This window comes from Pezoporus flaviventris, unplaced genomic scaffold (assembly GCF_033815535.1).
Source record: "Pezoporus flaviventris isolate CSIRO_AGI_PZ_B2104156 unplaced genomic scaffold, CSIRO_AGI_Pfla_v1 ptg000019l, whole genome shotgun sequence".
Classification (NCBI taxonomy): Eukaryota; Metazoa; Chordata; class Aves; order Psittaciformes; family Psittacidae; genus Pezoporus; species Pezoporus flaviventris.
Window position 1 is genome coordinate 1,268,379 of NW_026892567.1, and position 27,092 is coordinate 1,295,470.

Genomic DNA, 27,092 nt, shown 5'->3' on the forward strand with positions numbered 1-27,092 from the left:
CTCGGGGGGCCGCAGACCCCCAGCCCCGCTCCCCGGGCTCTGCAGCGCCCCCCAGACCCGCGCCGCGCCCGCTCACCCTCACCTCCTCCCGCTCGGCCGCCGCCATTGCCGGCTCCAGCTCCGCCTCACGCCCTGGGCCCGCCTCCGACGCAGCCAATCAGCGCACGGCTTCTTCGCGCGGGGCACGCTGGGACCTGTAGTCCGGCCTCCGGCACATGCGCACGGGGCAGTGGGCGGGAAAGGGGGGAGGCAGCGGGACCCCCGTGAGGGGCGGGGCCTTTCCTCATGGAGGAGCCGCCCCTCATGGGATCCCAGAGGCACCGGATGGGCTGGGGTGAAGGGACCTTAAAGCTCCTCCAGCTCCAAGCCCTGCCACGGGCAGGGACACCTTCCACATGGAAGGAGCAGCTTGCTCCGAGCCCCTGTGTCCAACCCGGCCTCCAACGCTGCCAGGGATGGGGCAGCCACAGCTCCTCTGGGCACCCTGCGCCAGCGCCTCAGCACCCTCACAGGGAAGAGCTTCCTGAGAGCTTGTGAAATACGAACTCACTCCTCTAAACGAGGTAACGAGGGTTTAGTGAGGGACAAAGTCAAGAAAGCAAAAGCGACAGCGCTGGGCGCCTGACCGCAGCCAGAGGCGCAAGGGATTAGCATTTGGTACAGGTTTATATACTTTCAGTGTTACATTAGTTACATGCATATTCATAATTCCCGCATATAGGCGGGGGATATTATAACGAGCTTCAAGAATTTATTCTCACAAGTCTCCTCCTCTTGGCGTCTGCGCACTGCTCTGTGGTGATTGTGAGCAGGGGGCCTGAGGATGAAGTAAACAGTCTTCCTCTTGTGAGTAGGGGTCTTCAAGATGAAGTAAGCAGTCTTCCTCACGGTGTATTTTTCACCTCTGGCACAGTTGGACCCCCCAGCAATCACACAACCAGCTATATCTGTAATTATTCTGATAACTAGCAAGGATTTAAAACAGTGTGACCTTCCTGCAAAATTTGTTGCAGGATGGGCAGACAAGGAGTATCCCAAGCTAGCAGAGCCTTGGGAGGCTCTGTCTCCAAACTAACTGATAAGGATGGTGTGAAATAACTCATTCATGTTTAGTGGGGCCACTAAAGCCTGTTATCTCACCACAGACTTACAACACAAACATTGCTCTTTAAAACTACTTTAGAAGACTAGCGTGAAACAATTAACTCATGTTTAAGTGGGGCCACTACATCCCACGGACTTACAACATAAACATTGTTCTCTTTCTACAGCCTAAGTTAAGCTAAACAGTACTTTAACCCTATGTTTTCCAGGCACTAGCTTTCCTTATACCAAGCTTCACCCCCCACCTTCTCTTACCTTTACAAATTCTTTTGCTATGTGACTCCATTTAGATCAAGAGATCTGAACCTTTTTAACTTGGTGTCTGGTCTGGTATCTTTAGCGTGTTTTGTTTCTGTTATTGTAAACTCGTACAGTTATATCCTGCACATGAGCACACCTATGATTTGAGAAAGCCAATACATTTATGTGTTCATCACAATCTCACCTCAATCCACCTCTGTGGAAAGGAAAAAGGGGATAAAATAGGCAGTAAATCGCAGCCTCCTTGTGACTTCCCAAAGCCTCCGGTTTCAGTTCTAAAGCCTCGTTCGCAGGGTCCCAAGGCTCAGGTTCAGTTTCCAAAGGCTCGGCCGCGGGGATGCTGCTGCCGGGCGGGGGGCGCACGAGCCCGGCCGCGGGGCTGGGCAGGGCCCGCTCCGCCGTTCCCCGGGCTCCCGCGGCCGCGAGACCCCCCCCGCCGGCCGCTCCGCCCGGTGGCAGCGGGCGCCCGGGCCGCGCGTGGACAGAGCCGTTGACAGCGAGGCTGCGGCGGCGGCGGCAGCAGCGGCTTCTGAGCGGCTTTTGAGCGGCAGCGACTTCGGCAGCGGCTTCGGTAGGAGCAGCAGCAGGGGCAGCAGCACCAGGTGAGGCGGCGGCGGCAGCTCTCGGCGGTCCGGAGCCCGCCCTCCGCCGCTCCCCGCGATGGTGCCTCCCCCGTCCCCCCAGCGTCCCCCCGCAGGGGCTCGCGGCACCGCTCCCCTCTCCCGGTACTGGCAGTGGCGGCGCTGGGCGAGCCGCCGCCGCTGGGTCTGGGTCTGGCGAGGCAGCGCCGGCCCCTGGCGCTCCCCGGCCCGCCCCCAGGCCCCGCCCCGCCTGGGGCCGGCCGGGGGCCGCCACCATCCACAGGTGCCCGACCGGCGGCGGAGCGCGGACCGGCGGCGGAGCGCCCGCTCCCTCCCCGCCCCGCAGCCTCCCGGCAGCCGCGACCCCCGAGACCCCGGAGCGCGGTGCTGCTGCGGGGGTGCCGTCACCGGCAGCGCGGTCGGGCAAGGTGCCCGTGCTCCTCCTGACCCGCATTGACCCGTCGGCCTATCTGCGCTCCGGGACCGGCGGGGAGCGGCGCGCCGCGGAGCCTCGGCCGGGAAAGGCCGGGAATGATGCGGCTCCGCTCGGCCCGGAGCGCCCGGTGGGGGCCGGCGGGGACCCCGCGCGCAGCGACAGCGGCCGCGTCTGTCGCACGGGGCACGACAAGGAGAGCTTCGAGCGGCTTTACCGCGTGGGACCGCTGCTGGGGAGAGGCGGCTTCGCGTCCGTGTACTCGGGGCTCCGCCTGTGTGACAACAGCCCGGTAAGGGCGGGCCCGGCGGCGGGCCGGGGAGGCGTCGGGGCTCAGCTCAGCTCAGCTCAGCTCAGCTCAGCTCAGCTCAGCTCAGCCCAGCGCTGCCCTTGGCTCGCAGGTGGCGATCAAACAAGTGGCTCGGGAGCGCATCTCCTCGTGGGGCGAGCGGGTGAGTGCGCGGGGCCACCGGGACAGTGCGGGGCAGAGCGGGTGGGGGTGAGCCGGTGGGGCCGGCGGGGGGGAAAGTGGGACAGGGAGAGGGGAGTGGGTGTGGAATCACCAGGGGACACGGGCCGGATAGGGGTGCACCAGAGCATCCCTGGGGATTGCGGGGGGCACCTGCAGGAGGGCATCAGAGCATCCCAGGCAGGGAGGCACAGGAGTCCCGGGCCAGCATCGGCCCTGCTGACAGTGCCGTGGTCCCCCTGCAGCCCAGCGGCACTCGCATTCCCTTGGAGATAGCCATGTTGAGGAAGGTGCGCTCCGGCTGCAGTGCCATCATCCAGCTCCTCCATTGGTTTGAGCTGCCCCACTCCTTTGTGCTGGTTCTGGAGCGTCCGGAGCCATCGCAGGACCTCTCCGACTTCATCAAAAAATGGAGGTTCCTGCCCGAGGATCTGGCGCGGGGCATTTTCCTCCAGGTGCTGGTGGCTGTGCGGCACTGCCACAGCCGCGGTGTCCTGCACAGGGATATCAAGCCCCAGAACATCATCATCAACTTGGCCACCAGAGAGGTCAAGCTAATTGACTTTGGTTGCAGCACCCTCCTCAGGGACACGGTCTACACCAAATTTAGCGGTGAGCCCACAGCCCAGGGTGCTTCCCGTACCGGGCAGTTTGTGAACAAGAGTCACGTGCTGATGAGGAGGTGGCGGGTCACACCGAGTGTGCGTCCCCACGTCCGTGGCGCCACCGGTGCAGCCCCTGCATCCCTGGGGATCCGCGGGCGAGAATCCAGGAGCAGGCGGCATCTGCCTAATGAGGTGCGCCCGTATCCTGTTGTAGGAACACCTTTGTACTACCCGCCGGAGTGGTTCCGCTGGCACTGCTACCACGGCCGTCCGGCTGCGATCTGGTCCCTGGGCGTGCTGCTGTATGAGATGGTGTGCGGGGTCCTCCCCTTCCGGTGCTGCGAGGACATCGTCAGCGGGCAGTTCTTCTTCCAGCGCCGGATCTCTGTCGGTAGGTACCTGGCTTCGCAGCCGCAGGGGAAGGTCGGGGTTTAGGGGGTGGCAGCTGATCTCCCTTGGTCAGCTGGAGGAGGTGGCCCATGTCCTGCCATCCTGCTCTCCTCCAAACCGAGTCATGGAGCAGGAGGTCTGGGTGCAGCTCTGAGCGCACCCAGGCCTGGGCGCTGCGGACGGTGGCACAAGGTAGGCAGGAGCCTCCTGCAACTGAGCGGCAGTTCCCGGATTCTCCCCAGAATGCCAGCACCTCATCAGGTGGTGCTTGTCCATGAGAGCTCGCGACAGGCCATCCCTGGACGATGTGTTCAACCACCCTTGGCTGCAAACATCCACTGCCCCAGGAGACAGCCGCCCTGCACCCTCACAGCCTGAGCCAGCAGCTGGGCAAGTAAGCTGGGGGTGCCTCTTGGGGGGAGTGTGGGGTTTGGGGGTTTTGGCAGGTTGGGTTTTGCGGAGAGCGGGTGGTTTTGGGGGTTTGGGGGATTTGGGAGTTTGGTGAGGTTGGGTGTTTTGGGGGGACTTTTGCAGTTATTGGGGGGCTTGTGGGGATTGGTTTCTGGGTTCTTTGGAGAGCAATAGGTGTCAGAGGGACACCTCATAAGAGTTATATCTCCTCCTTGTAGCTGGGGCAGTGGTGAGGTTGGGCTTTAGTCTGAGGATAACGCTGGTAACACACCGATTGTATAGTGGTTTCTGATTAGCACTTACCCCGAGCAAGGCTGATTCAGTCTCTCATGCTCTGCAGTGAGGAGAGACAAGATCTGACAGCAAAGCAACAGACAAAGCGGCTACTCCAACACCCGCCACGAGCACTGCAGCTACTCCAGCACCAGCCACAACCACTACGGTGACACCAACAATGGACACAGGCACCGTGGCTACTCCAATGGCAAGGACTGTCACTACAGCTACAACTCCAGCAACATGCACTGCTGCTATTCCAACCAGGGCAAAAAAAGCAGTGTGGCTACTCCAGACTCAGTGACAAGCAGTGAGGCTTCTCAAACCCAAGCCACAAGCACTGCAGGTACTACAAATACAGCGACAGACACATCGGCCACTCAAATGCCGAGGACAGGCACTGTGGCTGGTGCAACCCAATTCAACATGCCCTGCAGTTAATCCAGCCCCAGGCACAAGGACTGCAGTTACTCCACCACCAGTTTTAAGCTCTGCAGCTCCTCTATCTCTGGGAAGGAGCAATGGCGCTACTCTAAGGCCTGCTATGTATACAGTGGCTACGTCAACCCCAGCCACAAACACTGCAGCTACTCCAGTGCAAGCCACAACCACTGCAGCCTCTCCAACACCAGTGACACACACTGCTGCTCCTGCAGCCCCATCAACAAGCAGTGAGGCTTCTCCAACCCAAGCCCTAAGAACTGTGCCTACTGCAACCATGGCAGCAGGTCCGTGGGCTACTCCAATGCCATAGACAGATGCTGTGGCTGCTACAACTCCAGTGATGGGCACTGCAGGTATTCCAACCACATCAACAACCAGTGAGGCTTCTCCAGTGTGAGCCACAAGCACTGCGGCTTCTCACTGCCATCCACAAGCCCTGCGGCTACTGCAACCCCAGTGACTGGGACAGTGGCTACTACATGGCAACAATAGGGATGAACACTGCAGCTATTCCAGCCACTGCAACAAGCACAGCAGCTGCTGCAGTGCCAGCCACAGCAATGGGGCTACTCTAATGCCTGACACAGACACTTCCGCTACTGCAACCTCATTGACGAGCAGTGAGGCTTCTCCAAACCATGCACTGCGGGTACTCAAAGTACCGTGACAGACACATCAGCCACTCGAATGCAAAGGACAGGACCTTTGGCTACTCCAGCCTTGTCAAGAAGCACTTTGGACAACCCAACCCCAGGCACAAGCACTGCAGCTGCTCCACCACCAGTTTCCAGCTATGCAGCTATTCCAACTCTAGGAGGGAGCACTGCCGCTACTCTTAAGGCCTGCAACGTTTGCAGTGGCTAGATCAACCCCAGGCACAAACACTGTGGCTTCTCCAGCGCCACTGACAAACACTGCTGCTCCTCCAATGCCATCGACAAGCAGTGAGGCTTCTCCAGTGCAAGCACAAGCACTGCAGCTTCTCATTGCCAGCCAGAAGCCCTGCGGCTGCTGCAACCCCAGTGAGTGGGACAGTGGCTACTACATGGCAACCATAGACATAAACACTGCAGCTATTCCAGCCACTGCAACAAGCGCAGCAGCTGCTGCAGTGCCAGCCACAGCAACGGGGCTACTCCAATGCCTGAGACAGACACTGCCGCTACTGCAACCTCATTGACGAGCAGTGAGGATTCTCCAAACCAAGCCACATGCACTGCGGGTACTCAAAGTACCGTAACAGACACATCAGCCACTCGAATGCAAAGGACAAGCACTGTGGCTACTCCAGCCCCATCAAGAAGCACTTTGGACAATCCAACCCCAGGCACAAGCACTGCAGTTGCTCCACCACCAGTTTCCAGCTATGCAGCTATTCCAACTCTAGGAGGGAGCACTGTTGCTACTCTTAAGGCCTGCAATGTTTGCAGTGGCTAGATCAACCCCAGGCACAACCACTGTGGCTACTGCAAATCCTACCAGAAGCACTACAGCTACTCCAGTGCCAGCCACAACCACTGCAGCCTCTCCAACACCTGTGACCCATCAACAAGCAGTGAGGCTTCTCAATCCCAAGCCACAAGCACTGCAGGTACTACAACTACAGCGACAGACACATCAGGCACTCAAACGCCGAGGACAGGCACTGTGGCTGGTGCAACCCAATTAACCATGCCCTGCAGTTAATCCAGCCCCAGGCACAAGGACTGCAGTTACTCCACCACCAGTTTTAAGCTCTGCAGCTACTCTATCTCTGGGAAGGAGCAATGGCGCTACTGTAAGGCCTGCTATGTATACAGTGGCTACGACAACCCCAGCCACAAACACTGCAGCTACTCCAGTGCAAGCCACAACCACTGCAGCCTCTCCAACGCCAGTGACACACACTGCTGCTCCTGGAGCCCCATCAACAAGCAGTGAGGCTTCTCCAGTGCGAGCCACAAGCACTGCGGCTTCTCACTGCCATCCACAAGCCCTGCGGCTACTGCAACCCCAGTGACTGGGACAGCGGCTACTACATGGCAACGATAGGCATAAACACTGCAGCTATTCCAGCCACTGCAACAAGCACAGCAGCTACTGCAGTGCCAGCCAGAACAATGGGTACTCAGTCACTAGTCACTAGCCAGAACAATGGGTACTCAGAGACAGACACTGCCGCTACTGCAACCTCATTGATGAGCAGTGAGGATTCTCCAAACCAAGCCTCATGCTCTGCGGGTACTCAAAGTACTGTGACAGACACATCAGCCACTCGAATGCAAAGGACAGGCACTGTGGCTACTCCAGCCACATCAACAAACACTGTGACTAATCCAACCCCAGGCACAAGCACTGCAGTTGCTCCACCACCAGTTTTAAGCTCTGCAGCTATTCCAACTCTAGGAAGGAGCAATGGGGCTACTCTAAGGCCTGCAACATACGCAGTGCCTAGATCAACCCTACCCAGAAGCACTGTGCCTTCTCCAACGCCACTGACAAACACTGCTGCTCCTCCAACGCCATCGACAAGCAGTGAGGCTTCTCCAACCCAAGCCCTAAGAACTGTGCCTACTGCAACCATGGCAGCAGGCACATGGGTTACTCCAATGCCATAGACAGATGCTGTGGCTGCTACAACTCCAGTGATGGGCACTGCAGGTATTCCAACCACATCAACAAGCAGTGAGGCTTCTCCAGTGCGAGCCACAAGCACTGTGGCTTCTCACTGCCAGGCACAAGACCTGCGTCTTCTCATTGCCAGGCACAAGCCCTGCATCTACTGCAATCCCTGCGACTGGGACTGTGGCTACTACATGGCAACAACAGGCATAAACACTGCAGCTATTCCAGCCACTGCAACAAGCCCAGCAGCTGCTGCAGTGCCAGCCACAGCAACAGGGATACTCCAATGCCTGAGACAGACACTGCTGCTACTGCAACCTCATTGATGAGCAGTGAGGCTTCTCTAAACCAAGCCTCATGCTCTGTGGGTACGCCCCATACCCACAACTCCCCCCAGGTGACCCTCAAGTAACCTCCTACACCCAAAACTGCTCCCAAGTGACCCCTTAGTGACCCCCAGACCAAAAACAGTTCCCCAAGTGTCCCCCAAATGAAATCCCAGACCCACAAGTGCCCTCCAAGTGACCCCAAAGACCCAGAGCTGCCCTCCAGTCATCTCCCAGACCTACAACAGTCCCACAACTGCCCCCCGAGTGACCACTCAGACCCCCAACTGCCCCCAAGTGACCCCCCAGACCCACAACTGCCCCCAAGTGACCCCCCAGACCCACAACTGCCCCCAAGTGACCGCCCAGACACACAACTGCTCCCAAGTGACCCCCCAGACACACACCTGCCCGCCAAGAGAGCTCGCAGACGTACCTCTGCCCCCCAAGTGTTTACCCAGTGACCCCCAGAGCCATAACTGCCCCCAAATGATCCCCTCATCCCTAAAATTGCCCCCCTAGTGGCCTCCCGGACCCACAACTGCCTCCCAACTGACCCCCAGTGATTCCCCAGACCCAAACCTGCCTCCCAAGTGACCCCCAAGTGACTCCCCAGACCCACACCTGCCTCCCAAGTGACCCCCAAATGAATCCCCAGACCCACAACATCCCCACAAGAGATCTCCCTGACCTACAACTGTTTCCCAGCTGACACCCCAGTCAGCCCCAGACCCACAACTGCCCCATGTGCTCCCCAAGTGTTTCCCAACACCCACAACTGCCCCTCACTGCCCCGCTCCCATCCCGTTCCCATCCCATTCCCACCCCACTCCCATCCCGCTCCATCTTGCTCCCATCCTGTTCCCATCCCGCTCCCATCCCGTTCCCATCCCACTCCCATCCCAGCTCCATCCTGTTCCCATCCCTCTCCCATCCCGGCTCTATCCCATTCCCATCCCGTTCCCATCCCGTTCCCATCCCGTTCCCATCCCGGCTCCATCCCGTTCCCATCCCACTCCCATCCAGCTCCCATCCCGCTTCCATGCCGCTCCCATCCCGTTCCCATCCCGCCGCTCCATCCCGCTCCATCCCTTTCCCATCCCGTTCCCATCCTGCTCCCATCCCGTTGCAATCCCGCTCCTACCCCGCTCCCATCCCGCTCCCACCCCGCTCCCATCCCGTTCCCATCCCAACTCCATCCCGCTCCCATCCCGTTCCCGTCCCGCTCCATCCCGTTCCCATCCCGTTCCCGTCCCGCTCCCATCCCGTTCCCATCCCGCTCCATCTCGTTCCCATCCTGTTCCCATCCTGGCTCCATCCCGCTGCCATCCCAGCTCCATCCCGCTCCCATCCGGCTCCATCCCGCTCCATCCCGTTCCCATCCCAGCTCCATCCCGCTCCCATCCCGCTCCCATCCCGTTCCCATCCCGCTCCCATCCCGCTCCTACCCCGCTCCCACCCCCTTCCCACCCCGCTCCCATCCCGCTCCATCCTGTTCCCATCCCGGCCTCATCCCGCTCCCATCCCGCTCCCATCCCGTTCCCATCACGCTCCCATCCCGGCTCCATCCCGCTCCCATCCCGCTCCATCCCATTCCCATCCCGGCCCCATCCCGCTCCCATCCCGTTCCCATCCCGCTCCATCCTGTTCCCATCCCGCTCCCATCCCGTTTCCATCCCACTCCATCCTGTTCCCATCCCTGCCCCATCCCTTTCCCATCCTGCTCCCATCCCGGCTCCATCCTGTTCCCATCCCGCTCCCATCCCATTCCCATCCCACTCCCATCCCGCTCCCATCTCGTTCCCATCCCGCTCCATCTTGTTCCCATCCCGCTCCATCTCGTTCCCATCCCGCTCCCATCCCGTTCCCATCCCGCTCCCATCCCGTTCCCATTGATACAGAGGGTTGACCAATGTACAGGGGGGTAGTACAGGGATATTGTACAAGGGGGTTGTACAGGGGGGTTGTACAAGGGGGTTAGAGGAATTTGCTTGCTTAAACAAAAGTATTGTCTGTTGTAAATGCCTGCTAAGCAGAACAAAGGCACCTGGTCCTATTGATAAGCAAAAGCAGACACCTGGTCCTATTGGTAAGCAGCTATTGATAAGGAAAAGCAGACACTTGGTCCTATTGATAAGCAGCTATTGATAAGGAAAAGCAGACGCCTGAATCTACTAACAAGGGGAGAAGCAGATGGTTTATGGCTGGGATACCGGGCCAAACCCTGAGGCCATATGTGAAGACTGAAAGGTGAAAAGTGCAAGGAGAGGAAGACTCATTTACTTCATCTTGAAGACCCCTACCCACAGGAGGAAGACTCGGTTACTTCATCTTGAGACCCCTGCCCATGACCAGAGGGGGCGATGCGCAGGCGCAGAGAACCTTCTGGCTCATTATAATACGAAGCGGGGATAGGACATGAATATGTATAGGCGTATTGTGCAACCTGATGAATATGTATAACTTTAGAGGATAAATGTAGAGGGAAACAACACTGAGGTACGCATGACTTTGAGGAATTATCCCCGTGCGTCTCAGCGCTGAATAAAACCATACCTACTTTACAACTTCTAACAAGTTGTGGAGTTTATCCGCGCATCACCATCCCTCTCCCATCCCGTTCCCATCCCGCTCCCATCCTGCTCCCATCCCGCTCCCATCCCACGTTTTCCTTTCCACATTCCCCACCCCCCCCGCCCCCCCGCCCCCCCCCCCCCCCCCCCCCAGTCTCGGCGCGCCCGGCCCCTTCCCGCCGTCCCCTCCGTGGCGCCGGCTCTGACGTCATCCCCCCGCGCCGCCCGCTGTCATGGCGGCGGTGCAGGCGGAGGATCCTGTCGAGGGCTGGAGCTCACCCGCGTCTGCCCCGGGAGCAGGGTCAGGCCCCACAGCTCTGCTCCTGCCAGCGCTGCCGAGCCCTGCACTCACTCGATGGTGCCATCGGAGCGCCCCACACAGCGCAGCACGGGCTGGGCCGTTGCTCTGGCTCCGGCAGAGGCACAACTGCCTCGGGAAGCTGCCAGCGAGCAACGAGAGCTGAGAAGCGGCTGCAGAAGGGCTCTGCTGTGGGGCTGAAAGCCAAGGGTGCTGCAGGAAAGGAAAGGAAAGGAAAGGAGAAAGGAAAGGAGAAAGGAAAGGAAAGGAAAGGAGAAAGGAAAGGAAAGGAGAAAGGAAAGGAAAGGAAAGGAAAGGAAAGGAAAGGAAAGGAGAGACTGCAGAGCCTCAGCCCTTGGGCTTCCTTCAGAGGAGGTGGCGGTGCTGCCCTCGATCCTGGCTGTTCTCCAGGCCTGACCTGCCCTCAGGGGGCTGCAGGGGCCTCTGCCGAGGCCAGCAGCAGAGACAGGATGTTCTGCACAAATGTCTGCCCCTGATCCTGGGCCTGACTCGGTGCTGAGAGCTCTTCTGCAGCCAAATGGGGATCGTGTTTTGCAGTCACGCAGTCACAGCCTGGTTTGGGGTGGAAGGGACCTTAAAGCTCACCCAGTCCCAGCCCCTGGGTGCCCAGTGGCCATGGGCACGATGCTGCCGCCATCACCAAGCCGTGGCGGTCGCTGTGGATTTGCCCGTTGTGACGGGACCTCCACAGTGAGTGTGGGCTCTTTAAGGAGGGAGAGCCTTGCGGAAGAGACCCCTCTCTCAGGAGGCTGCATCTCCCGTGGCTGCCCTGCGCATCCAGGTATGTGTTCTTTGACTTTGCAATCCTGTTTTAGTGTTGGCTTGAAACACATTGTGGGTGCAACGCAGGAGCCGTCTGTGTGCAGGAGCTGCTGATGTCAGAGGAGATGAGAAGGTGTCAGGGCCCACCGGGCTTAAAAGCATTTATATTAGTGTGTATAATTTGTAATGATGATACATATGTTACCGTTAAAGTCATTCAGAAAAACTAAGACACATACACACACACACACACACACACATATATATGTCTGAGCCTGTAACGCTGTGGCAGTTCTGTAAAGTCCACTTGCCAGCAGTCTTGTGGACAATTGCCTTTGTTGTTCCAGGTGGGGGGCCTCTTAGCATCGTAAACGAGGTTCACACTTCTTTATAACACTTTTATAATTCCAGTGATTTGCATACTCAGAACTTGGAGCTTTAAAGCCTCAGTCATTATTTTGTTCCCCCTTGTGTTGCCTGGTGGTTTTCTTCTCATAAGAGGTTGGGCAGCTATTACTTGCCTGTTTGGTGTAACCCACCATCCTTCATCGTGTTTCTTGGCTCCTAAGACTAGGTAATTTTCCATCCTCTGTTTGATAACTTGGAACTTCATTATCCAAGCTCTGATACTGATGAGGCAATATTAATGAAAGGTCCCCACCCACAGCTTCTTTGGCTGCTTTGTCAGCAATGTGATTACCGATATTCACTGGAGTGTTATCAAACTGATGTGCCTTAAAAGCAAATTTTGACTTTCTGACACTTTCAGAAGTCTCAGTAGCACCACCAGCTCAGCTTTCTGTGCTGATGTGTTGGGGGAGGAGGAATGCAGGGCTTTAGTGTCTCTTATGTTTGGTTTAGCTCTATTATGTTATGGTCTGTAAACAGTTGTGAGTCAGCTCTCCTGCTTCTGGATCTGTTGTCAAAACCACTGCTGGTTCTAAAGGTTTGATACTTTCAACTCTACGTCCTCTTGTCATAGAAGCGCAGCCTGCCTGGGGAAAGCCACTGACTACTTTTCTGTTCCAGAATGGTTATTAGCATGTGAAGTACAAATACAGACCATTTTTGTCCCAATGTATTCAATACATTTTTCTGTTAGAGGCTCTAGTTCTTTTCTTGCTTCCAGTTTTATAGGATACTGTTTCTGTCTTAGCAGTGTGATGTTTGGTTTTAGAAGAATAGTTACTGCTGCTGCATCTCGTGATTGTCCTGGTGCTCTGGCAGCCCATACTTGCAGATACACCCGCTTCCTCTGGGATATCCGGCTCAGTACCTGGTTTCTGTAACATAAAAACTCGGGCCTCCACAGCCTTTTCATCAGGAACATGTACCTGAATTTTCTTTCTTTAACCCTAATTGCTGCATGTAATTTACTCAGTGTGCTGTTATCCAATAGCAGCACAGGGCACTCAGGCATGCAAAGGAATTTATGGGTCAACATCTGTTTGCCAGTTTCTCAAATGTAAAGGAAGGCCGGGTTCCTGTCCGCCTGTGGCACCAGTGCCTGAAGCTGTTTGTTTGCTTAATTGCCCTTTACAAGTATTTATAACAGAATAAGTAGTTTCTGTTTCTACAAGAACTTTTACCTTCTCATTCCCCGACCTAACTGTAGCCAGGGGCTCTGCTGGGCTGGGATTCAAATCTTCCCCCGCTCCTCCTCACTCTTCCTCTAAAGTAATAATTCTCTCTGCCTGTCCTGACGTTCCACTAAATCTCTGGTGTTTATTTTGATTCTGAGGGCATTTTCCCTTTGAGTGCAACCTGTGGAGTCTGTTCACAAACCTTTCCATGTAATCCTTGTTTCCTCCCCTCCCTTTCTTGGGGGATAGCTACAGGCAGCAATTTTTCTCTCTCTTCTTTCCCCTAAAGATTCCAGTTTTACTCTGGAGCTTATCTTATGCTCCCGCATATATATTAACAGATTCCTAGTTGAAACCTGACACACTATAACCCACAAAACGCAATATTGTATTATATTAATAATTATATTAATTCTATCAATAATATATATATTAATAATCAGGGACTGAAAGCCCTCCCCAGTACCATTGAACCATTTGAACCATTGCAGAGAACTTGCACCAGAGCAATACTGGTCCGATTGTGATAAGTCTCCAAAGCCACATCCATTATTTTTACCAAATCACATTGGTCCTCCCCCTTAAGCTTTTGTACCTTTTTCCTTATGTTTTCCATGGATTGACTTTTTGTTAACTGGCCTAACTCTTTCCTTCCTTCCTCTGATTCGGGATCAATATTAGTATATTTAGACATCACCTCTTTTAATCTTCCCATGAATCCAGCAGTTGATTCATTTACATCTCGCTTTATTTCATATAGCTTAGACCAGCTCACTGCCTTGGGGACCGCATTCCTAGTACTGACTAAAATCTACCTCCGATATTGTTTCAAAGCTTGCCTGTCCCAGTTAGGATTGGGGTTAGGAATGTGAAGATTCACTGTACCTATCGCTGTGCCTGCTGTTATTTGTTGCTCTACTGCGGTCCGAGCCGTACGAATAATCGTATTTCTGTCAACACTCTCGAAAGCATGATGTGTAATTACCAGCCACTTGTTTCCAACTCTTCAAATCTACAATGGTAAAGGGAATCTTCATCATGAGCAGACCATCATTACACACAGCTTGTCTTAAAGGTGCAATCACAGTTTCCCCTCATTTTCCCCTAGTTTGCCTTGCTGTAAGGCAAAATCCTTCAGCCCGACCCCCCTATATCTCAGGTGCCTGTGCTGGTGCTTGTGCTTGATCCTCATTGTCAGCACCTTCAGCCCCATTATTCACAATACCCCTTCTCCAGGGGCCTACCATCAAATCCAAATCCTCCTCCACATTCCTCAGATGTTTAGTGCATAACTGCCCTGTGGTGCACAAAGACCAATAGCATTTAAGCAAATTTTAGTGTCTTTCTCCAAGGACAATACTGACAGGTCCTGGAGCGCAAAATGAAAACTGCAATCCTTTTGCTGTTCCAGATGATATCTCAAAGTAGAAAACATTTCTGCATAAGCTACTTCATCCCACTTTCCTTCTCGTCTCAAGAATAACATGTGACAGGATTTTACCAGAGTCTCCTGAGTAACCGAACCCCTCGGGGGTCCACCGCTTTGTTCCGGTCTCCCGAGTGACTGAACTACGCAGGGGTTCACCGATTTGTTTGCAGTGTTGTGAAATGCAACCCAGTGGGGATTTCTTCAAACCCCCCTTTGGAGGCAGTGGTACCCATGATCCTGACCTCCACCAAATACCAAAGTCCAGACAACCAAAACTAAGCTGCCTTTTACCCACCGCGCAGGGCGTCCCTCTCTGCCTTACGTGGAAAGGGGCCAAAAAGAATGCCTTTTTAAAGACATTAAATCGGGGTCTCCCCGAGGTCCCGCGTTGGTCCTTCAGGCAAACTCCCCCGATGCCAGCGTGAAGGTCCCAGGGACTCCCCGGATCCATGGGAAACACGGCTGAGTGTCCCTGTTCAGGCGCCAAATTGTTACCCTAAAAGTCGGTCAGAGAAACTCTCTAAGGCTCAATTTGGACTTTCAGAAAGCAGCATTCTTTATTGCAGCGCTGGGCGCACACACGAATCCTTTCACAAGGGTGAGCACACCTGGTACTTGCCGACAGCAACTCTATATTTAACATACTCATGCATATTCACAGCTTTTCCAACAACTGGTTCTAATATTTGCATCCTAATTACGCATGCGCTTTCTTGCTGAGTGGGGTCTTTGGTGGGCACCGATAGTCTTCCTCACTGTGTTTACTGAATGACCTCAGTGCTTGCTCAAGCTTGCAAGGTCCTAGTGCCCAGTTAGCAGTTGCTATGTCCTTGCTTCTGCTCTGTTCCAGTCTCGCCCCACGCTGGGCACCGCTCTGCTGTCTTGAAGGCTGGCATCCGTGGTCTTATTTACTGTCTCCTTAGGTGTTACCAGTCCCATGATGTTCCTTCCCCCATCAGCCAAACCTTCCTTTCTCCCTGCATGTTAGTAAGGTAGAACAATTTGGCCTATTCTCCTATGGTAAAGGCACACACACTGTTGTTAGTGTAAGATTTAAGGTTACAACGCAGTGACCACAGGGACACGCTGGGGACATGGTGACCGTAGGGACATGGTGGGTCACATGGAGACCATGGGGACACAGACATCACAGTGACCATGACGACATGGGGACCACAGGGGTGGCTGATTCTGGAACACCCCATGTTAAGGGTGAAGGCCACAGAATCCCTGCATCAGCCCTGCATGATGGCTCCAGGGTTTGTGGGGAGCTTCCAACCTCTGTCTGGGAGTCCCTGTTCCAGAGGCACCCCCAGTTCCTCTGGTTGCTGCAGCCCTGGCTTGTCTTGGGAACTGGAGCAGTTACTTGGTGTGAAGGGTTTCAAGGCTGCCTGGGCAGGCAGTGGGACTGGTGCTGGCCTCAGGGCTGAGCTCCCATCCCCTGGTCAGGCAGCAGGGCTGGTGCTGGCCTCAGGGCTGAGCTCCCATCCCCTGGTCAGGCAGCAGGGCTGGTGCTGGCCTCAGGGCTGAGCTCCCATCCCCTGGTCAGGCAGCAGGGCTGGTGCTGGCCTCAGGGCTGAGCTCCCATCCCCTGGTCAGGCAGCAGGGCTGGTGCTGGCCTCAGGGCTGAGCTCCCATCCCCTGGTCAGGCAGCAGGAATGGTGCTGGCCTCAGGGCTCAGCTCCCATCCCCTGGTCAGGCAGCAGGGCTGGTGCTGGCCTCGGGGTTGAGCTCCCAGCCCCCTGGGTGGTGTTTTGGCTGGGACAGAATTAATTCTCTACCCTGTAGCTGGTGCAGTGCTGTGTTCTGGCTTTATTGTGGCAATTAACACTGGTAACACACTGATGGTTCAGTTGTTGCTCAGCAGCACTTACCCTGATCAAGGACTTTTCAGTCTCTCATGCTCTGCAGTGAGGAGGCGCACAAGAAGCTGGGAGGAAGCAGACAGGACACCTGACCCAGACTAGCCAAAGGGGTATTCCATCCCACAGCACGTCATGTCCAGTATAGAAACTACAGGGAGTCACCCGGAAGGGATTGGATTGGGTCAGGCTGGGTATCCCTCAGTGGGTGCTGAGCAATTACATTGGGCGTCACTGCTGGTTAGCATTTTCCTTTCCCCTGTTTAGTTTTATGCCCTGTCCCTTTTAAACCACAACAGTTGTACAGGAGCAAAGTTTGCTGTACAGCTCTTAATAGTGATTTTAGTGATGGAAGATTTTACCTTTTCTGTTGTTGCTCCAGGTTAGGTTTTTCACTTATTTTCATGACTTTGTTCTTGTTTTTTTCAAGAGCTCTGGCTGGTGGGTGAGTTATTTCTCTCTTCATAATTCCTGCAGGTTTCCAACCCGTGCCTTGCTCCTTCAGCTGCTGATTGCCAGGTTTTCCACGTGGGTCCTTCCCTCCGTGTGTGTCCTGTGCCTGTCCCGGGTCCGTAGCGTTCTGTCAGCAGCCTGGCGGAGGTGCGGAGCGGTTCCTGCTCCCCAGCTCCCTGTGGCCGTAGTTGTGGTCGCTGCCGTTTCCCTGCCATGGACAGATTCTCAACCTGCAGCTGAGGGTTGTTTTCCACAGGGCGGTCTTGTCTGGAGCTGGGGCACGGGGAGCTGGCCCAGCCGGTCTGCGCTGTCGGGTCGGGCCGTGGGACCGCATGTTGAGTCGGTGGGATTTGTGCTCACAGTTAATAGTGCACAGTGTAGGGAACACAGGAATCTGGTTTGTTTTTCATGCGGATTGAAATAAAAGGAAGCACTTGATGGGATGGAGCCATCCCTGTATTGTGGGGTTGCGGGATGAAGAATGCTGCGAGCGTGCAGGGGAGCACAATGTGGCTGGCTGCAGGGCCTGGAGGTTTTTCTCCCACTGAGACTGAGTCTGCGGCTCTGGCAGCAGAGAGCAGAGGCTGGTCCCGCCACAGCGACTCCCGGAGCACCCCTGGGTGCCCAGTGGCCATGGGCACGATGCTGCCGCCATCCCAAAGCCGTGGCGGTCGCTGTGGATTTGCCCATTGTGACGGGGCCCCCACGGTGAGCGTGGGCTCTTTAAGGAGGGAGAGCCCTGCAGTAACCGGTGCAGAGGAGAGCCCTCCCCTCCCTCGGGAGGCTGCATCTCCCGGGGCTGCCCTGCGCATCCAGGTCCGTGTTCTTTGACTTTGCAATCCTGTTTTAGTGTTGGCCTCAAACACATTGTGGGCGCGTGCGTGGGTTTTGGAGGGTTCCCTGTAGAAAGGGCTTCATGTAACCAAAAACGGGGGTGGGGTGGGCGGGGAAGGTGCGGGGGGGTCATTAAGTGCCTGTTGATGAACTGCCTGTGGGGAAGGGGGAGGATGGACCTCACCTCCCCCCCAGCACCCCAAAACGGGGGGGGTGGATGTGGGGGAGGGTGCCCAATGGACACAACCTCCCATCCCCCACCCGGGGGTGTCGGGGGGTGGCACCTCCCCCCCTCTTTATACCCGGGATGGGAGAGGGGAGGATAAAGGGGGGATGGGGGGGGGTCTATCCGAAGCCTTAGTGACACCGATGTAAAGGGGGGGGGGGGTGTCACCTTAAGAATGTATGAAAAGGAAACTTAACCAATAAATAAAGATTTCACAGGAAATCGAGGCCCCCTCTCCCCCCCCCCGTGTTTCGGCCTTTCCCCATCCCCGTTCCGCGATGCTCTCCGCACTTCCGGGTTGGATGCATCCGTTGCCTAGCAACGGGGTCTCCACGTACCGCTTCCCACGCATTACACACACACCCCCCCCACCCGGCCTCGTTCTGGCGAGCGTTGCCCAGGCAACAGCCAATCAGCTCTGAGCTCCCCAACTCGTGTCCCCGTTTATCCCCTCCCGGCTGCCCCCCATGGGGCTGAATATGGGGCCTTTCCTCGCCCCTCCCCCCCACCCCCCGTTTTTTTCCCCTCTTCCCCTCCCCCACCGCATCCCCATTTTCTCCCCTCCCCCCCTTATGCCCCCCATTCCCCCTCCCCCTTTTTCCCACCCCCATTCCCCACATTCCTGCCATTTCTCCCCCTCTCCCTCCATCCCTCCCCATTTCTCATCCCACCATCATTATCCCCCCCCTTAATTACCTGCAATTAGCGTAGGACCTGCTTCATCCACACGCACCTCATGTAGGGCTGACCTTATTTACACGTTACTTCCTTATTTACATGTTATTAATGTAGGGCCTACTTAATTTGTGTCCTTTTAGTCCAGCATGCTCAGCGCTTCCAGCAGCCCCCGCCCTTCTCCCTAGGGTCTGAAAGGGGCGTGGCCAAAGGGGTGAGGACACGCCCCCCCCGCCCCTCCCTCGATCTCCCCTCTTTGCTCACCTGGGCCTGCAGGGGGCGCAGCTGCGCCTGGAGCTTCCCATTGGATGCGCCCAGAGCCCGGAGCTGGATCCAGCGACGGGACTGGAAGGGGTGGAGGGGGGGACACAAGGAAATGAGGGACCCCAAAGCCATGGGAGGGACCCAAATACCCCCCAAGACCCCCAAACACCTTAAATATCGCCCCATATTTCCCCACAAGCCTCTCCCTTAACCCCAAACCCATCCATAACCCCCAGATCCCCCTCCCAGCACCCCCAAAATTCCCCCTAAAGCACCAAACTCCCCCATGTCAGCCCCTATAGACCCAAAATCCCCCTCCAGGACCCCCACATATCCCTCATCCCTCCCAAAAAGCGGTGCTGGGACCCTTCAGGGACCCCAACTCCTCCCCATAACCATCAAATTCCACTTCCCAGACCCCCCCCAAGCCCATCAGGACCCCCCCAAATCCCCATATTCCCCCGTTGGCACCCACCAGCCGCTGCTTCCCCTCCTGCAGCTGCCTCCTCAGTGGCCCCAGGGCAGTTTCTGGGGAGTCCATGGGGCTGCCCCGTAGCTCTGGGCCCTGCTGGATCTGGGCCCCCCGAGCCCCTGAGAGCCCCATGGCCTCCAGCATCAACCTGGTGGCAAGGGGGGCACCAAAGCCAAACGTTGAGGGGAGTTTGGGGGGCCCAAAGGGGTCCAGATCCCATTTTGGGGACCCCAAAAGGGCTGCAGGGACCATGGAGGTTGGGGGGGGGGGGCACCCCGAAAGGTCTCAGCACTGGGTTTAGGGAGGGGGGCTTTAAGGACCCCTATGAGCCCAGCACCCACTTCAGAAGGAAACTTCAGAATTCCTATAGGAACACCACCCCCCCACCCCCCCCCGCCATGTATTTTAGGGACCGATCCGAGGTTTGGGGTCCCTCCAGATGTTGCAGTTCCCCCCAGATGTTGGGGTGCCCCCCTCACCGCGGTGCCGCACGTGGCCCATGATGTACTCCCGGATGGGGGCACAGGGCCCCGTGCACAGCCTGGAGGTGGGGGGAGACAAAGAGAGGGGGTCAGGAGCACCCCAACCCCCCCAGGACCCCAAAAGCCCCCACTGGGGGGTCCCGCGGGCTCCAACCTGCACAGGTCGGGATCGGAGGGGAGCTCCAGCTCCGCCATGATGGGCGAAATTGGCGCGCTGGGAGCGCCGCGCGGCACGACGGGAGGTGTAGTCCAAGCCGGGCGGTGCCTTAATGGTGCTGTATGGGTGTCGCACTGCATCATGGGAGTTGTAGTCCAGGCTGGGCGACTCTAGGACAGGGCTCTCTGGGTGCCGCGTGGCATGATGGGAGTTGTAGTCCATCGGGGAGGGCAACTGGGCCAATGTCGGGGTAATGGAGGCAATGGGGGTAATGGGGGCATGGGGGGCAATGGGGGGTAAGTGGAGGGGCAGTGGGGATCCTGGGGTGTCCATTGGGCGATCTGCGGCCCTTTGGGGGATCAAACTTCACAACTCCATTTCCTATCCCCCATTTCCTCCCTTTTTCCTTCTCATTTCCCCCATTCCCTCTGCATTTCCCCCATTTCTCCCCCATTTCCTGCTATTTCCTCCCCATTCCTGCTATTTCTTCCCATTTCCCTCCCATTTCCCACCATTTCCTCCATATTTCCTTCCATTCCCCCATTTCTCCTCCTTTTCCCACCATTTCCCCCCTTTTCCCACCATTTCCCCCATTTCCTCCCAAATTCCCGTCCTTTTTCCCTCATTTCCCCTCCATTTCATCTCCATTTCCCTCCCATTTACTCCCAATTTCCCCCACCCCTATTTCCCCCATTTCCCTCCCATTTCTCATTTCCCACCATTTCCCCCCTTTTCCCATTTCCCCTCCTTTTCCCCCCATTTTCCATTCCCATTTCCCTCCATTTCCCACCTATTTCTCCCCCCCCCCGGCTATTCCCATGAAGCCGCCACCGCTCCCCTCCCCCCCCCGCGCCGCCCGCGGCGGGAACTGGACGGGACCAAACTGGGGCGGGCGCGGGGCCTCCTGCCCCACCCCCGCGGGCTCTTCGCCCGCGAGGTCACCTCGGGTCACATGGGGCGGGGCTCCATAGGGAGGACCCTGACCCCGCCCCATAACTTGGGGAGCTCCACAGGTGGGGAGCCCCCTAACTTGGGGGAGGGCACAAAGGGGGACCCTCAGACCCCGCCCCATCGCTTGGGGGGCACAAAGGGGGCGCCTCATAACTTGGGGGGGGCACAAAGGGGGAACCCCAGACCCCGCCCCATACCTTGGGGGGCACAAAGGGGGGCTCCATAGGGGGGAACCAGGCCCTGCTCCATAACTTGGGGGAGGACAAAGGGGGCACCCCATAACTCGGGGGGCTTCATAGGGGACTTCCAGAGCCTGCCCCATACCTTGGGGGGCACAAAGGGGGTGCCCCATAACTTGGGGGGGGCACAAAGGGGGACCCCCAGACCCCGCCCCATACCTTGGGGGGCACAAAGGGGGGCTCCATAGGGGGGAACCAGGCCCTGCTCCATAACTTGGGGGAGGACAAAGGGGGCACCCCATAACTCGGGGGGCTTCATAGGGGACTTCCAGAGCCTGCCCCATACCTTGGGGGGCACAAAGGGGGTGCCCCATAACTTGGGGGTCCCAGTGCCCACCCCCCAACACCCCATAGCGCGGGTCCTGGCCTCCCGCTTGGGGGCGCTGTTGCACCGGGCCCCGGTGCTGCTACGGGAGCGGCGCCGCTCGGTGCTGGGGGCGCTGCTCCGTGGGGGGGGGGGGGGGGAGGCACCGGGGCTTCCCCCCCCGGCTCTCGCGGCTGCTCCGGGGGCACCGGGACCCGAACCCGGGAGCTCGGGACCCGAACCAGAGGTCCCTGGAGCCTCAATGGGAGCCGCAACCGGATGCGCGGCGGGACCGGGGCATCCCCAGCCCCATCTTTGGATCCAGTGCGGAGCAGTGGGAAGGGAGTCGGGAATGGGGGTAATGGGGGGCAATGGGGGGCAATGGCATAATGGGGGGTAATGGGGTAACAGGGGCAATGGGAGTAATTGGGGGTAATGGGCAATGGGGGTAAAGGGGGGTAATGGGGGGCAATAAGGTCAATGGAGAAAATGGGGGGCAATGGTGGGCAATGGTGTCTCTCCCCCCCACCCCAGAGCCCCCACTTCTGGAGCCTGGTTCCGCTCTTCCAGCCCCATGGAATTTCGTGTCTGTGTCAGCGCTCCCCCTCGCAACTGGATCCGGACGTGGATCCATGTCCATGTGTGGAGCATCCGGATCCCATAGGATCTGCTCCCAAGCACCAGGAGCTGCGATACCAATGGGATCCAGTGCTCCCAGATGATCCAGGGCTCTGGAATGAGGGGGAGCTGCAGCACAAGCTGGTGCTTTGGGATGATTCCATGCTCCCAGAGAGCCTGGTGCGGCTCTGGCACGATCCAGTGTTCCGGGATGATCTAGGGATCCGGGATGATCCAATGCTCCGGAATGATTTAGGGATCCAGAATGATCCAGGGTTCCGGGATGATTCAAGGATCCAGAATGATCCAAGGTTCCAGAATGACCCAGGGATCCAGGATGATGCAGGGATGCGGAATGATCCAGAGCTCTGGAATGATCCAGAGCTCTGGAATGATCCATGGCTCCAGAATGATCCAGGAATCCAGGATGATCCAGTTTGGCTCCATCGTGATGCGATGCTCCGGAATGATCCAATATCCCGGCATGATCCGGTTCTGCTCCATCAGGATCCGTTTGTGTTCCAACAGCATCCAGTGTTCTGTCAGTATCCACAGCTCCGGAATGACCCAATTCGGTCCCTTCCCAATCCCACTCGGCTCCATTCAGATCCAATTCAGTCCCATTCCGATCCTGTTCGGCTCCATTTGGACCCAATTCGGCTCCATCCCAATCCCATTCAGCTCCATTCAGACCCAATTCGGCTCCATCCTGATCTGGTTCATTCCCATCCCAATCCCAGTCAGCTCCATTCAGACACAGTTCGGCTCCATCCCAATTCAGTTCCCCTCCATTTCGACCCAGTTCAGTCCCATCCTAATCCTATTCAGCTGCATCCCGATCCCATTCGGTCCCATCCCAATTCAGTTCTGCTCCTTTTGGACCCAGTTCAGCCACATCCCAATCCCATTCGTCTCCATTCAGATCCAATTCGGTCCCATCCCGATCCCATTCATCCCTATCCTGACCCCATTCAGCTCCATTTGGACCCAGTGCAGTCCCATTCCAATCCCATTCGTCTCCATCCCAATATGATTCATCCCTATCCCAACCCAATTCAGCTCCATCCCAATCCCATTCGGCCCCATCCGGGTCCGGTCCGGCTCCAACCAGACCCAATCCAGCTCCATCGGGGCTCCACATGGCTCCATCCGGACCCATCCCGGCCCCATCCGGATCCGATCTGGCTCCATTCAGACCCAATCCGGCTCCATCCAGATCCAATCTGGTTCCATCCGGACCCATCCCGGCTCCATCCAGCCCCAGTCCAGCTCCATCCGGACCCACCCCAACTCCGCTGCTGCTGCCCCGACCCGGCACCCTGGGGCTGCTGCGGGCGCTGGGCCTGAGAGCCCGCCCCGCCACCATTAAAGGCTCCTTTGCTGTCAACATCATTTTGGGGTGAAAACAGCACTTTTAGGGTCATATACTGGGTTATAATGGGGTATAATTGGGTTATAATGGGGTATAATGTTTGTATAAGAGGGTATAATGGGTTGTAATAAGGTTATAATTGGGTATAATGGGTTATAATGGGGTTACAATGGGGTATAATGGGGTTATAATGGGCTGCAATAGGGTATAATGGGGTTACAATGGGGTATAATGGGTTATAATGGGGTTACAATGGGGTATAATGGGTTATAATGGGGTTACAATGGGGTATAATGGGGTTATAATGGGGTATAATGTGGTTATAATAGGGTACAACGGGGTATAATGGCGGTATAATAGAATAAAATGCGTTATAATAAAGTTATAATTGGGTATAATGTGTTATAATGGCATATAAAGGGGTTACAATGTGGTTATAATGTGGTTATGATAGAGTATAATGGGGTATTTTGGGGTATAACGGGGTATAATGGAGTTATGATGTGGTTATAATGGATTATAATGCGGTTATAATGGGGTATAATGGGGTATACTGGGGTTATCTCTTTCATGGACACCCCCCTGTGGTGGGGGAAGAGCCTGCATGCCCCAGTGAGGTTGGGAGCTACGCTGGTGGTGGCTCATGCCTCCCGTAGGGTCTCCCATTCCAGACCGGTCTCAACTGAAGGGGCAGACAAAGTGTGTCCATGGCAGGATGGGCTCACCAGCCTTGGGCAACCATCCTAGGAGAAGGACAGCTCTACCTTCAAACCGGGCAGACGGAGCTCGTTGGGCCCTGTAAGGCCATCCATCTCAGAAAAGGACACTCTAACCAAGCCTGCGACCGGAGGACTTTGCTGTCACCGTCCAAGCTCGCTAGGCCCTGGCAGACAAACATCAGGCGTAAAGGACGGGGCCAGTTCTGCGCATGCTGTGCCTCACCTAAAAAACCCACTGCTCCTTGGCCTTTTTAGTCATCAGCGCGCTTGTAGTAAGCGTGGGTAAAGCCCCTCCCAAATCAAGTCAAGCCATCATCATAATAGTTGCTAACAAAGCCTAACGTCAACCCCATCCTTCAATCAACCCCATCCTTCAATCAACCCCATCCTTCAATCAACCCCATCATTCAATAAACCCTATCCTTCAATCAACCCCATTCTTCAATCACCTCCATCATTCAATTACCCCCATTCTTCAATCAACTCCATCCTTCAGTCAGCCCCATCCTTCAATCAACACCATCCTTCAATCAACCCCATTCTTCAACAAACCCCATCCTTCAATCAATCCCATCCTTCGATCAACACAATTTTTCAATCAACCCCCTCCTTCAATCAACCCCCTCCTTCAATCAACCCCCTTTTTCAATCAACCCCCTCCTTCAATAAAACCCATTCTTCAAACAACCTGATTCTTTGATCAAGCCCATCCTTCAATCAATCCCATTCTTCAATCCGCCCCAACCTTCAATCAACCCCATTCTTCAATCAACCCCATTCTTCTATCACCCCCATTCTTCAGTCAAACTCATCCTTCAATCAACCCCAACCTTCAGTCGACCCCTCCCTTCAATCAACCCCACTGCTGCAGAAAATATATGGACTCAGTCAGAGAACAATATGATCAGACAAAACCCGTTTATTACAAAGCCTTAACCGCTTAAATACTGTTTCTTACGTGCACTTACAGTGATTTGGCATATTTGATTGGATACATGTCTTGAAGACCCTTTGCAACTAGCATATAATTGGTTAAGCACTGGTGTGAGAACTTTACCTCGAAAGCTTGCCAACAGTCCACAGTTCTCATTAACTTGGTGAAATCCAGCTTCTTCTTATCTTGCTTGTTCAGGCTGCCCCGAGCCTCTCACGGCCTTGCTGCATCTTTCAGGATTATTCAGAATTTATGTACCAATTATCCACTCTCCTGAGAGAACACTGCCTCCACATCTCCCCCTTTTTGTTTTATATATGTTTTGGGGGACCCTACTTGAGCAGGGATTTGGCCTAGATCATATCTCCAATATATGGACAGTGGGATTGAGTGCGCCCTCAGCAAGTTTGCCGATGACACAGAGCTGTGTGGTTCGGTTGATACCCTGGAGGGAAGGAATGCCATCCAGAGGGACCTCGACACGCTTGTGAGTGGGCTGATGCCAACCTCATGAGGTTTAACCATGCCAAGTGCAAGGTCCTACACCTGGGTGGGAGCAATCCCAGGCACAGCTACAGGTTGGGCAGAGAAGAGATTCAGAGCAGCCCTGCGGAGAAGGACTTGAGGGTATTGGTTGATGAGAAAATGAACATGAGCCAGCTTCAGTGTGCACTTGCAGCCCAGAAAGCCAACCGTATCCTGGGCTGCATCAAAAGGAGCGTGACCAGCAGGACAAAGGAGGTGATCCTGCCACTTTACTCTGCTCTTGTGAGACCTCACCTGGAGCATTGTGTGCAGTTCTGGTGTCCTCAACGTAAAAAGGACATGGAACTGTTGGAACAAGTCCACAGGAGGCCACAAGGATGATCAGGGGCTGGAGCACCTCCTGTATGAAGAGAGGCTGAGGAAGTTGGTGCTGTTCAGCCTGGAGAAGAGAAGGATGTGTGGAGACCTCATAGCAGCCTTCCAGTATCTGAAGGGGGCCTATAGGGATGCTGGGGAGGGACTCTTCAGTAGGGACTGGAATGACAGGACAAGGGGTAACGGGTTCAAACTTAAACAGGGGAAGTTTAGATTGGATCTAAGGAGGAAATTCTTTCCTGTGAGGGTGGTGAGGCACTGGAATGGGTTGCCCAGGGAGGTTGTGAATGCTCCATCCCTGGCAGTGTTCAAGACCAGGTTGGATGAGCCCTTGGGTGATATGATTTAGCGTAAGGTGTCCCTGCCCATGGCAGGGGGGGTGGAACTAGACGATCTTAAGGTCCTTTCCAACCCTAACGATTCTATGATTCTATGAATCTATATGCCGACTACAGGCTGCTGGGCCTGCCCCTTTTTTCTGCTGTATGGCTCTCTGGTAACAGGGGAGGCCATCCTTCACATCAAGGTCTGGCATGGCATGTGTCCTCACCGCTCCACGCCTGCTGGGTTGCGGCCAACAGCGGAGCTAAAGGTTCTTCCCGGTGGCAAACACAGAGGCCAACCTAGTCTTGCCCTTGACTGTGGTAGCAGGCATTTGGTCAGCCTCAGTCCTTGCACCTTGTTGTCAATGCACAGTTTCACCTCCTTCATCCAGTACCAAGTCGCTACTACAGCAAGGCACACACAAATTTACATCAGCAGAGTAACTATTGCAGGGTGCAGCAGCATGTCGAAGATGCTGATGGCAGTGAAGGACTAGCCAAAGAAATTTCTTACCAGTGGAATTCTCCCCCCTCTTAAATTTGTTCCATCACCTGCTTTATAACACTACCATTGTATTAAAATCTTTCTAGCTTTTGCCTTAGCATTTTCTAGCAGCTACTGCAAATTTCCATACTCTAACATCTCTTTTACAAGTGACAAATCTATACAATACAAGGTGCAGTTTCTTATTGGCAACTAGCTAGTAAATACAGGTGGTTTTATACACAAAATCACAACCTCTAATAATAGCTACTTTACAAGCACACACATTCAG

General features: G+C 55.7%; 1 protein-coding gene and 1 long non-coding RNA gene across 2 annotated transcripts in view; one reads left to right on the forward strand and one right to left on the reverse strand.

Moving 5' to 3' along the window:
• LOC133270186 (uncharacterized) overlaps positions 1 to 26,879 on the reverse strand; it is a 402,598-nt gene extending 375,719 nt beyond the window's left edge. Inside the window, exon 1 of the long non-coding RNA XR_009743687.1 lies at positions 26,869 to 26,879. This is a non-coding gene — a long non-coding RNA (uncharacterized LOC133270186). The remainder of the gene's footprint in view (positions 1 to 26,868) is intronic.
• Positions 216 to 23,476, forward strand: LOC133270191 (serine/threonine-protein kinase pim-1-like). The gene is made up of 8 exons (XM_061455185.1): positions 216 to 263; positions 2,579 to 2,671; positions 2,781 to 2,831; positions 3,094 to 3,460; positions 3,668 to 3,844; positions 4,086 to 4,173; positions 4,666 to 4,738; positions 23,219 to 23,476. Exons 1-8 carry the CDS (start codon positions 216 to 218, stop codon positions 23,474 to 23,476), a joined length of 1,155 nt encoding a protein of 384 aa, XP_061311169.1.
• Positions 26,880 to 27,092: the final 213 nt, after the last annotated feature.